Source organism: Gobio gobio (assembly GCF_949357685.1).
Source record: "Gobio gobio genome assembly, chromosome: 9".
Classification (NCBI taxonomy): domain Eukaryota; kingdom Metazoa; phylum Chordata; class Actinopteri; order Cypriniformes; family Gobionidae; genus Gobio; species Gobio gobio.
Window position 1 is genome coordinate 45,398,441 of NC_137115.1, and position 12,866 is coordinate 45,411,306.

At 34.7% G+C, this 12,866-nt stretch overlaps 2 protein-coding genes across 4 annotated transcripts in view; both read left to right on the plus strand.

The window, feature by feature from the left end:
- The first annotated feature begins 4,028 nt into the window (after positions 1–4,028).
- On the plus strand, positions 4,029–10,231 carry LOC307131656 (C-signal-like). 2 transcript variants are annotated; one of them, XM_079825417.1, is made up of 7 exons: positions 4,029–4,084; positions 4,179–4,357; positions 5,000–5,054; positions 5,163–5,350; positions 7,720–7,884; positions 8,822–8,932; positions 9,023–10,231. In XM_079825417.1, the coding sequence occupies exons 2-7, from the start codon at positions 4,211–4,213 to the stop codon at positions 9,134–9,136; spliced, it is 780 nt and encodes a 259-aa protein (XP_079681543.1). In that variant the 5' UTR covers positions 4,029–4,084; positions 4,179–4,210; the 3' UTR covers positions 9,137–10,231. The 2 variants fall into 2 exon arrangements, with proteins under 2 accessions (XP_079681543.1, XP_079681542.1); XM_079825416.1 differs by lacking the exon at positions 4,029–4,084 and having other exon boundaries at positions 4,087–4,357.
- A 931-nt stretch (positions 10,232–11,162) lies between these two features.
- Positions 11,163–12,866, plus strand: part of ripor1 (RHO family interacting cell polarization regulator 1) — a 104,236-nt gene continuing 102,532 nt past the window's right edge. Inside the window, exon 1 of one of the 2 annotated variants that reach the window (XM_079825166.1) lies at positions 11,163–11,331. The gene's annotated coding sequence lies outside the window, so the exon portion shown is untranslated. The remainder of the gene's footprint in view (positions 11,332–12,866) is intronic. The other variant, XM_079825163.1, reaches the window with a different exon arrangement.

Genomic DNA, 12,866 nt, shown 5'->3' on the forward strand with positions numbered 1-12,866 from the left:
AGTAAATTTATCTTGTTTTAAGGATGTGTAGACATTTTTACTGTAAAACAAGACTATAATACTGACTAAGAAAAGGGCAGCATAGCAGTGGCATTACATTGACGGCACCTGCATGTTCTGAAAATAGCTGCTAGTTGTTAGTCTAGCTTGAGAAGAAAAGGCTTTTGTAGACTCAGGGAGGGACTCAGTAAGTGGCGACACTTGTTAAACATTTACTGGACTTCGATGTCCTGATCAAAGCGTGGAACACAATTGGAGTCGCTTCACCAGTTGTTTGAATCACACTCATCTCCAATTCAAATCTTTGAAGATAAACAGAGAGGAAAACCTTTGAGAATGTTTTCAAGATTTTCTGGTTTTTCCCATAAAGGCTTGTTCTGGTTTAGTTTTGCTAGTTTTCTTTAGTACATTCATGCATGATGTATCTCAAGATGTTATCTACATTTCTGGCACTTGCATATGCATCATATTTCATTCATATCAAGTCATTGTGACACTAAAACTAGTTCTGCTTCAGCAGGTCTGCTGTAGATAAATGGTGCATTGTGACACATTGTGACACAAGACACACGTGCAAAATCATGTACAATTTATGCAGACACACATAAATCTCCTAATTCTTCTGATTCAGCAACTAACTCAGAAGCACCAGCATATGATCACAGTTTTACAAGAAAATTTGATTATTAATTGAATGGCTGATATGCCACCTTAAATACATTTTTATAATAAGCAGTTGCCCAGACAGCAACACAGTGTCGGCCCAAATCCGAATAATTGTGTTGCTGTCTGTGTGATTATGTATCCTATATCTTTTGGTGTTGTTACTTGTTTGGTGTTGTTATTATTGCTTATGAAACAATGTTCTGTCTAATTTATCATAGGCACTGATATTATCCAGCTAATATTATAAAGTCTTCAAAGCTGAAAGTCAAGCTGAGAAACGAAGGCCTGAATCTGATCATCAACAATGGTTTGTTGAAGATGTTGGAAGTGTACAATGTTGCAGGATCACTACTTATCACAATGGTGAGCATACCTTAAGATAACTAATGTTTAGTTACATAGTTAAAGGGATAGTTCACCCAAAAATGAAAATTTTATCATCACTTACTCACATACCTTCACGTTGTTCCAAACCTGTATGAGTTTCTTGTTTCTGTATGAGTAAATGAGGACAAACTTTTCAATTTTCCCTTCAAGTATTCCTTTAATAATGAGTCACTATTCATATTGTTTACATATTCAGTCGATATATAAAAACCTGACACATATAAACATTTTATAAGTGAAGAATGGTTCACTTATAAAGTAAAATTGTGTAAGACCGAAAAAGTTTTTGAAAGAAGTCTGTTATCCTAGACTCTATTTATTTTATATAAATACAGTAAAAACGGTATATTCTAAAACAGTATTGTAACTGTTTTCTGTTTTATTTAAAATGTAATTTATTCCTGTGAGGCAAAGCTCATTTTTCAGCATCATTCCTCCAGTCTTCAGTGTCACATGATCCTTCAGAAATCAATTCTAATATGCTGATTTGATGCTCAAGAAACATTTATAAATGTTTCAGTGTTCAACAGTTGTGCTTAATATTTTTGTAGAAACAATGATAAAAAGTCTTTCAGGATTCTTTGATGAATAGAAAAAAAAGCATCATATTCGAAATAGACATTTTCTTTGTCACTTTTGGTCAATTTAATGTGTCCTTGCTGAATAAAAGTATTAATTTTTTTCAAATAAAAAATAACTCGTACTAGCCCTTAAAATTTGAAAGGTAGTTTTATAAAATAAATTATCCTTGATAATGTCAGATAACTTTGATAGAAAGGTATGTAATGGATTATAATCAACCAATCAGCTGTCAGCTGTTAAATTTAAGTACACAATTAGATAATACCAATTTAGGTAAAAAAATTACCAGGCAATGCTTCATTTTTCATGTTGATGATATTAAACACTGGATGACGTGTAATTTTCTGCTATTAAATTCAGATAAAACGGAGGTGTTACTTATTGGTCCAAAAAATTGCCCACAAAACCTCTCACAATACAACTTTAACTTGGAAGGATGTCCTGTCGCTTTATCCACTACAGTAAAAGACCTGGGTGTTATATTAGACCGCAACTTATCTTTCGAAAGTCATATTTCATATGTTACAAAAACGGCATTTTTCCACCTTAGAAACATTGCCAAGCTACGTAACATGCTATCTATTTCTGATGCAGAAAAGTTAGTTCATGCATTCATGACCTCGAGACTAGATTACTGTAATGCTTTATTAGCTGGTTGTCCTGCATCATCGATAAACAAACTGCAGTTAGTCCAAAACGCAGCTGCTAGAGTGCTTACTAGGTCAAGAAAATATGATCATATAACACCAATTTTATCATCCCTACACTGGTTACCTATTAAGTTCCGTATCAATTACAAAGTATTGCTACTGACCTATAAAGCCTTAAATGGGTTAGCTCCAGTGTATTTAACTGATCTTTTATCGCCCTACAATCCATCGCGCTCTTTAAGATCACTAAACTCGAGGCTTCTGGTCATTCCTAGGATATCTAAGTCCACTAAAGGAGGGAGGGCTTTTTCACATTTAGCTCCTAAACTCTGGAATAGTCTTCCGGATATTGTTCGAGGTTCAGACACGCTGTCCCAGTTTAAAACTAGATTAAAGACGCATCTCTTTAGCCAAGCATTCACATTATAATTAAGTTTTATACTACAGTTAAATCGCACCAACAGCATTAATATTCTGAACAGCAGCTATGCTAATTATTTCCCATCTGCTTTTCTGTTGTTATCTCGGGACACTAGTCCCGAGGTAACTAGTTCGTCAGCTCCAGTTTGTATCCAGCCTCTGATGGAGACTTCAGATGCCCCGACACCTGTGATGAGACGACTCGACGCCTGTGAAGAGACGACTCAACGCCAGCGTTGTTATGGCCTAAAATAATACATGATTGATTAACTTATCCTAACATTTTTTCTTTAACATTCTCTTTTCTAACATTTTTCAATGTACATTTATGAAATGCACTTTCTGTGAAGCTGCTTTGAAACAATGTGTATTGTGAAAAGCGCTATACAAATAAATTTGAATTGAATTGAATTGAATTTTGTTCAGTCTGTGGTGTAAAAGGTCGCATTAGCAATAAAAGAAAAAATACTTAAGCAAAACATGGTCAGGTCAAAGTGTCTGAATAATTTTGGTCCCACAATTTTACTGCTAGTCCACTGTATGAAGATTTTTTGTGTATAATATGTCACAGTTTACTTTATTTTTCTATCCTCACTTACATAAATGAACTATAGTGTCCTGACCCCACTAGTAAAAGTTTATATCTGGTTGGTTTGACTATATAAATGGTATATATATGGTACATATATGGTATATATATATATATATTATAAATATACACAGACACACACACACACACACACACACACACACACACACACACACACACACACACACACACACACACACACACATAAATATGTATTAATTAACAACTTTTGAAGTGGTTACTCAACAGTGATTACTCAACTCATTTCTTGTGTGTTTCATGTGAGTGAGCAGCTTTAGTAGTTTAACATGTATTTCCACATCAGTTTGCGGATATGTTTGTGGTTCGTTCAGAAGAACTACTGAACGTGCTGAAAATGAAACTGCATGAGGTGTAATCATCACTGTTTAATCAGTCATCTTTTTTTTTTTTACATCAGATTACATCAGACAATAATTTAATATCAATATAGCATCTAAAACTATATGTATCTGAGTCAAAGTACTTTGTTGTTGGCCATAAATTACAGTCAAACTTAAACAAGAGAAAATCAGATAGTCAAGACAGTTTGTTCCTTTGCTTTTAAATGAATATATGGTAACAGAATTACAACGAGACACTGACTGAAGACAGCTGAAATGTTACCAGTTTTGTACCGCATGTCTCATTTGCAAGATTATTTGCATAAAAACACCTGCTAAATAAATAAATGTAAATGTGTTCTCTCTGTCCAGGAAGAAGAAGGCTTTGTAGCCTGGGAGGGACTAAGAAGCATAAGCGGTGACACACGGTAAACATTCATTACTCCATAACACTGATTACTCCCACATGTCCAGTACATGTACTACACTAACTTACATGTACATGCCTTCCATTGTTGACAGTGTGCAGGTCGCAGACGAGCCTCTGACTGATAATGGCATCTAGAATGTGTGAAAGTGTTCTGGTGACCGGATCAAACCGTGGAATTGGACTTGAGTTGGTTCGCCATATGGTTGATTCACCCTCGTCTCCACTTCAGATCTTTGCTGGTTGTAGAGACCCAAATGGACCAAGAGCACAGGTAAGAAGCCATGATAACTCTATACAGGAAGGTTCAATTGGTTGATAGATCATTAGGTAAGTTAATGTTAATTTGTAAATATACTGTCCTTCATTGTTAAGTCATGTTTGTTTATGATATTTTAACTCATTTTAGTTACACTCGTTTATAATGTTGATTTAACTATATTATATAATTTATTTCATTTTTATAATTTTAATTATATACAACTTCATTTAGAGATTCATTTAGATTAATACGTAAATGTATTTGATTATGTCAAATGCTAATGTCAACAAATTGAAACTTATTGAGTGTTGCTGAAACTGTAAAAAATTAGATGCTGTCAAGATTTTCCCTTAATTATTACCATTTACAAGGTTTTGTTTTGATTGATTAAATTCAGTCAATGTACTATGTGCTATATAAAAAACATATTTTCGATAAGTTTTACCCTCTTTTGTACTTTGTACCATCTATTCAAGTTTTACAACGTGACAACGTACCATAGATGAGTCATTGTGCCACTGAAACAAGTTGGGCAACTCTGCTGTTCCTGTGCTTCAAATATTGGGTGAATTGTGACGTATAACGTGTGACATTTTGTCAAGATGTTTGTTCCTAGAAGTTCCTGAGAAGCACGTATGTCTGCTTATCTTCCAGGAACTCCAGAAACTAGCTCAGAAGCACCAGGGTGTGGTCACGGTTGTCCAACTGGGTAAGAGATTCACAGTAAAACAATTGATGAATGGTTGATTCATGACTCTGTTCATTAGGGCAGTCCTATTAATCTAATATTATGTTGTTCTACCTCATTTTTCAAAAGACACCGATAATCTGGCTAGTATCACAGAGGCCTCAAAACTGGTGGAAGCCAAGCTAAATGGCAGAGGCCTGAATCTGATCATCAACAATGCCGGTGTGAACATCCCTGGATCTCTGGCAGAGACAGGACAACGGGAGATGGTGGACGTTTTCACAACTAATGTTGTAGGACCCATGCTCATAGCAAAAGTAGGTGAACCTTCAACACTGCAACAAATGATTTTCTTAATTTGTACATTTGTCTTGTTTTCCATCACAAATATCATCAACAAAAAAAATATATCAATGTATATTTACAATAGGTTTGCATTCATCAAAGTCTAAAAGTGGTTCTTTCGAAGATTCAGTCTCTCTTAACCCCTCCCTTCCGCCAGCCTACTCTGCTCTGATTGGTCAAATGGCCCAGTCTGTTGTGATTGGTCTACTGCTTACAGTGCTTATTGGAAACGAAACGCCATATCTGAATTTCAGCTCCGAAAGCTTCCTCATTGCTTGATACACAGTGATAGAAAGAATGGAATAGATTGTTTTGTATCAATTCCAGCGCGAGTCCTCATCCAGTGGCGTCAATTCACCAAAAGCCAATGTATGGCAGACCCTGATGACGTCATCATATCTTGCTCACTCAACATGACAGTCCCCCTTAAAATAGAAAGTGTGTGGTTCATTCAAAGATGAATCACGTACAGCTTTGATAGTACGTTTTGCAATGTAGGAAAACGAACACTTATGAAGAACAAAAACTTTTATTTTAAAATTTAAAATGACTACTCTGACCAGATGGCATCAGAGGAGCACGTATTGTCAAATTTATTTTTAGACATTATCAAATCACTATTATAGTTTAAAATCTTTATTTTTGTCACTTTAGTACACAAGTATACAGGAAAATCCACTTTAAAGTCTAATTTTAAAAACGCCACAATAAAATAAAGTCACAAAGTCTCATTAAAAAACAAAACCTTTCTTTAAATTATGGATGAAATTACACTTCCTGTATAATTACTGAAGCTGCCAGTCAGTTCAGCGCAAACTCATTTAGTGTGAAAACTAAATTGAACAATTCATCTTTTATTTTCAACATTGGTTGTTTATAATGAGATGATTTGTGCGTAGAATTTGTGTAGAACTTGTCTAGTACCATTTCGCTGAACAAACTCATTCAGCCTTTTGAGAGATACTGCGGATTCTTCTTACCGGTAATTTAAACATCTCTGATTGGTCATTTACAACAGAAATGCCTGTGATTGGCTACAATACTCAACGCTGCAAAAACCTGTTCTAGACACATTTGCAGCGCTGTTGAACTCATGTAACGAATACAAAAACCAGATTTAATTTACTTGCTTTGCTCTTTTATTAAACAAATACAATTATGTTACGTTACATTTAGTAATATTAATCTGTTAATCCTGCGCTAAAAAAGGCAATAGATACTATTTACACTAAGTGAAATAAGCATGTTTTCTTAGCTATAGATGCTATTTACAGTGCAAGTAGCAACATTTCGTGGCGATCTGCTATTTACACTAAGTGAAAAAGTGAAATATTCTATTTAAACTATTCTTTGCAATAAGTGTAATAGATAATATTTATACTTATAAATAGTGGCAGATACAACAGTGATGTTGTACATTAAACGGTATGCAATAATACAGAGTGTAAATGATTAAATGTATTAAAATTATTAAATGGAGGCCGTCTTATTGGGACAATAAGGCCGATAACACTATTATTAAACACACATTAGACACTTATATCCACTTTTGGAATATTTTCTTCATTTTTATTGAAATTAAATGCCTTTCTGATCTAATATGTGATGGGAAAAAGGAGTAGAGCGAGTTCGGCAAAAGGCGGATTCGAACCTGATTGATTTGTATCAAAACTTCATGCCACACACCTTAACTCTACACCATTACTACTGTAAACAATCAATGTCTTCCGTAATTGTGTCTGGTCAGTGGGCTGAGTTTTAGAGTAAATAGCATTTGCCAACAAGGTAGGCTATTTGCGCTAAACAGCTAAAGGCATACTACCTGACCAGGCAGCCAAGGTAGGGAGCCGCCACACCCTGCCATACCCAATTGACACCCTTGTCTTCATCCTTTTGAAGTGCATGCTAAGTGGATTCGCAGCGCTGAAAACAGAGTCTTCTCGACATTCCAGGCCTCAGCTACAACTACAGTGTTTGAGGGCGGGTCAAAGTAGATGTTGTTCATGTATGCAAATTTGTTACATTGTTATGTAGGTATGTAACAGGAAGTGAGACTGGAATTACTGATGACTAAGCAGTTCAGAATCGATTCTTTCTTTTAGGAGACAATAACTTCATCTGTCATACACTTTGAACATTAAAAACTTTGCAGACCTTTTACACTCACAAACAGCTGTATTACACACTGCATGAAAGGTAATATTCGCATAAAAGGGCCACATGTTAAGACATTTATACTGGAAAACAAGACAAAATACTGAGTAAGAAAACTGCTCTGAAAACTGTATAATTATGGGGTAACACTTTCCTTTTACAGTAAATGACATTAATTCATTTTCAGAATTTCCATCCGCTCCTGCGCAAGGCTGCAGCTGAGTTTCCTCATCAGACAAGCATGTCTTGCAGTAAGTCGGCTGTCGTCAATGTCTCCACACTGCTGTCATCCATCACCAGATGCCCTGACAATTTCTCATTCTCTCCAATGTACCCCTATCGGGTCAGCAAGGTACGGTGCCTCTTGAGGCCTTTTACTGTAATCTATAGTCAAGTAATGTTAAGAACAGACTTTATTTTACTCTATTAAAGGATTAGTTCACTTTTAGATAAACTTAGATAAAGCTCACCCCCATGTTATCCAAGATGCCCATGTCTTTCTTTCTAAAGTCGAAAAGAAATTAAGTTTTTAATGAAAACTTTCCAGGATTGTTCTCCATATAATGGACTTCAATGGGCTCCAAACAGTTCAAGGTCCAAACAACAGTTTCAGGACAGCTTCAAAGGGCTTTAAGCGATACCAGACAATGAATAAGGGTCTTATCTAGCGAAACGATCAGTTTCTGCGAGAAACCGAGCAGTATTTATGCTATTATTTTACCTCTTATCAGACGAACGTGATCATCTCTGAGCTCCGCCATAACTTCCGCTAAGTGAGGTCAAAATACGAGCCTTGTCATAGATGTATACGTAGATGCCTCATTAGCACTTGCACGCCTGCACGGATCAGTAGAATGAGGCATCTAAGATCGATATATCTATGACCAGGCTCGTATTTTGACCTCAATTAGTGGAAGTTATGGCGGAGTTCAGAGATGATCACGTTCGTCTGATAAGAGGTAAAATAATAGCATAAATACTGCTCGGTTTCTCGCAGAAACTGATCGTTTCGCTAGATAAGACCCTTATTCATTGTCTGGTATCGCTTAAAGCCCTTTGAAGCTGTACTGAAACTGTCATTTGGACCTTGAACTGTTTGGAGCCCATTGAAGTCCATTATATGGAGAACAATCCTGGAAAGTTTTCATCAAAAAACTTAAATTTCTTTTCGACTGCAGAAAGAAAGACATGGACATCTTGGATGACATGGGGGTGAGTAAATTATCAGCAAAAGTTTATTTAAAAGTGAACTAATCCTTTAAAACTACTACGTGTTTTCTTTACTTCAGGCTGCACTGAACATGCTATCTCGCTGCTTGGCAGAGGATTTTAAAAAAGATGGCATTCTAGTCATGTCTCTCCATCCAGGATGGGTCCAGACAGAAATGGGAGGCCCACAGGTAATACAAATATGTTTTTATATTCATCCCAGTGCTTTACTTTCTTTGGCATCCTCACATTTGTCATTTTTCGTGCCGTGTCACCCTCAGGCTCCCCTGACGACAGCTGAGAGCATCAGCGGTATGATGAAAGTCATCACAAGCCTCACTGAGAAAGACAGTGGAACACTTTTAGATTGGGAGGGCAAAAACATCCCCTGGTGATTGCATAACTCGTGTTGTTTGCACATTGACATGTACTTCCACATTTATGTCTGTCTGCGGTTTGTTTGAGAATATTCCTGAAACTATTCTAGTGCAACACATGAGTTGCACACACTAATCACGCTATTTATACTACAAAATGTAACAGAATAGTGCAATTTGGGACACACTTTTTTGACCGTTCACAATGTTTCCAATACTGCAATGAAAAATATGCAGTCATCGTAGTGCAATGCATGTGAGGATGATCTCATATAAAACCTTCATGAAAACAGGTTTCCTTTGCCTTGTAGTTATTCCCCTAACTGATATTTGTATTACAGACTTTCCAAATTCAGTATCAGCGATTGTAGTAAGATTAGTGGTGAGACAATGGGAGAATGAGTAAAGAAAGGAAATAAGGAAAAAGTAAAAGCAGAGCCAAAAGTGATAAAGCCAACCACAACATGCCCTTCTTCGATTGAAATTTCCAGCAAGGACAATAAAGTTATGTTATACAATAACAAAGAAATCATGGGCTGTAAGAGGCACTTCATGCCATGGTCTGATAATTAGTAAATATTTGGTAAACATTAGTCAATCATCCAAAATTGCATGGGTACAGTGCGCCCTCTAGTGTTAAATGAGTATACTCAATGTATAATAAAATGCTCATAATGTAATAATTTCTAAAAAATCATTATATGTTTATTAAACAAAGCATTGGTATTATAAAAATACCAGTGCTTTGATTATTAATAATAATAATAAAAGTATGAATATTTAAATCTGTTGCATTTCGCAGGTAGTTTAAGACTGGATCTTGATTTTAAAAAAGGGAAAACTAATATTTTTAATGTTTTAAAAGCTATTACAATAATGAAAATATGACGTGTTTTTAGTGAGTTTGTAATGTAATACATTTCTCATCATGTAACATTTTTTTGTGAATGATGAGCTCAAGATTTTATTACATTTTGAGAAAATGATTACATTATTACATACACACTTACATTGTGTGCAGTTATTATGAGTTGCTACAAACCTTTTGACTACCAAGTCCCCCTTTATCCAAGATAAGGCCCTTCTATTTAAGATGATATATACTTTTGTTGTAATAAAAAAAAAAAAAAAAAAAATAATAATAATAATAATAATAAAGTATATATATATATATATATATATATATATATATATATATATATATATATATATATATATATATAGTTTAATGTTGTATATATTTATTGTTCGTTTGTTTAGAAAATCAGACGGAAATATAAGAAATTATAGTCTACATGAAGAATATTGAGTCTATTTTAATAGCGTTTTAATTACATTTATTGAAATACTTTATTGGAATTTATGTGCACAGGGACAGTGTCACATTTAGTTTTTTGTGCAGATATTTTTGTGAGATTACCCAATAACATTACATAAAGATTGACACTATTATGTCTTAAAAATATATATTTTTTTCACATTTTATATTAGCAAAAGATCGTAAATAAAACAAAACCAGGACATCAATAATGGATGATAAATCTGTAATAGTAGTACTCTTTACAATTTCTGCAGCATCAACAATAAAATACAAACTGACATATCACAATTACATCCCACAAACATAAATGAACCACATAGTTTGTATAGGCTACATCCATTTTTCTCAGTGTCCTTACTATGCTTCAACTGAATAGGCTAGGCTTTACAATCAAAATATTTGACACAAAAGACTTATTAATTTTAAACTCGGTTTTAAAAGGCTAACTGTAAGTTTACTCTTAGTGGGTGGGTTGTGATTGACGCTAATGGCATTTGTTTAAAGATAACCCAATCAATCAGTCTGACAAAAGAATCAATCATACGAGGTTCCAGATTTCGATTAGCTTGGCAGTGAGTGAAGTGATTCATTGACGTGTGTCTGTGTTTGGCTGTTAATTTGTTGAGGAACTAACCGACTGTTGATTTTTCATTAACTATCAGCTGCCTCAAGACTTTACTCCTCTGGTCCTGTGAAAACAAGCACAGGAGGGTTTATTTTTTTCTCTCGGCTCTGAAAGTAAAAGAGGTGGGCATAAGCAGACGCCTCTGGACAGCGCGAGTACACGCTTCACGCGCTGTTCGTTAAGATCAAACAACAAGACTTTACTTGTTTACGTCACGTTAACGCTAATTTATTCGCACGGGATTGTCGCTTGGACAGCACTCCTCAGGTAGGAACCTCATAGTGGACCAATTAAGTTTAAATTGAGTATGTTTGTTTTTAAAAGAGTATATTTTTAATAAAGGTATGTTTTCGGTATGTCAATAACAATACATTTTTGATTATTTCTACTTTGAAATATTTCCTCGTGAGGCAGCTGTGGCGCTTCATTTCACATCGTTAACGTTAATCACTTGTCGGCAGGAGAGGATTTTTGTGCCAGTCTGGGATATTCCCACTTTACGCCCAGATTCAAACAGAGGTTGTCATGGAAATCGAAAGTTTTTTGGCTTCTATGAGGGTGCCTGTGAAAGTCGTGAGGGGAAATTGAAAAGGGGTCGTGCTTGGGTTTGGACTATGATAACTGGAACTAGAGCTCTTCAAATACTTGTGAACTTGTAATGGGGGTGACCAAACTGGCCATTAGATTTCAACATCGCACTATTCTGTAAATAAATCAACCAGAATGGCTTATCAAGTTTTGGGCACTTAGGCCCTTTGAACTCTCTTAAAACACTTTTCTCATTTCTGTACAAACAATCAACAAATGAGATGATAAACATGACATTGTAAACAATTTTTTTTAAATAAAATGTCTGACTCCTTAGTCTAGCTAATAAGACAAATTTCATAGCTATCATGTTATGGAGTAAATATTTTCACACTTCTTGCATAATTTTCATTAACCTACCAAATAATTTGACTAAATTACAGCTTGATTGGAAATGACGTACGATTAAAAAATATTGGCTGTCAATACCTTCTGAAAAACATGTTTTTAAAAATCATTTTCACATAAAACATATTGAAATGGTTTGTTTCATCTTTATGTAGTAATGATTCATAATTTTATCGGTAACGGCAATAAGGTTTAATTAGTTAACATTAGTTTACTTTAGTTAACACGAACTAAGAATGATCAATACTTCTACAGCATTTATTAATCTTAGTCAATGTTAATTTCAGCATTTACTAATACATTATTAAAGTCAAAGTTGTATTTGTTATCATTAGTTAGTGCACTGTGAACTAACATGAACAAACAGCTGGATTTTTTATTAACAAATATTAACAAAGATTAATAAATACTGTAAAGCATTGCTCATTATTAGTAATGTTATACATTACTAATATTAACAAATGAGACCTTATTGTAAAGCGTTACCATTTTATCATTTATTTTCACAGATTATTCATAGGATTTCATAGAAATTCTAGGCCTACAAGAGTAAAAGAATCAAATAAAGACGTTTGAAAAGGCATGGTAAAATGTTTCACAAATTGCATAGCCCTATGAGTATTTATTACCTCGACAGAATGTGAAATTGCTGCAGCTGATGTGTCATGTTACACTCTTATCGCTTATGAAAGAATTTTACACAGAAAAATGTACATTCCAGAACAACAGCTCCTGCCGCCTCCTGACTGCTTTCACGCATGTTTTATTCAGTTTGGGCTCAATTTTTCGTTTGAGGATTGCATTTAGTTGACTCCATTTATAGAACAGATTGTTAACAATTAACTATAACAACTATTTACTGAAAT

Bases quoted from the DNA above. Each gene is read 5' to 3' on its own strand.
- LOC307131656 (XM_079825417.1), top strand. From the start codon at position 4,211: ATGGCATCTAGAATGTGTGAAAGTGTTCTGGTGACCGGATCAAACCGT. The intron at 4,358-4,999 runs GTAAGAAGCCAT...CTTATCTTCCAG, and splicing joins CAAATGGACCAAGAGCACAG to GAACTCCAGAAACTAGCTCA. The intron at 5,351-7,719 runs GTAGGTGAACCT...ATTCATTTTCAG, and splicing joins GACCCATGCTCATAGCAAAA to AATTTCCATCCGCTCCTGCG.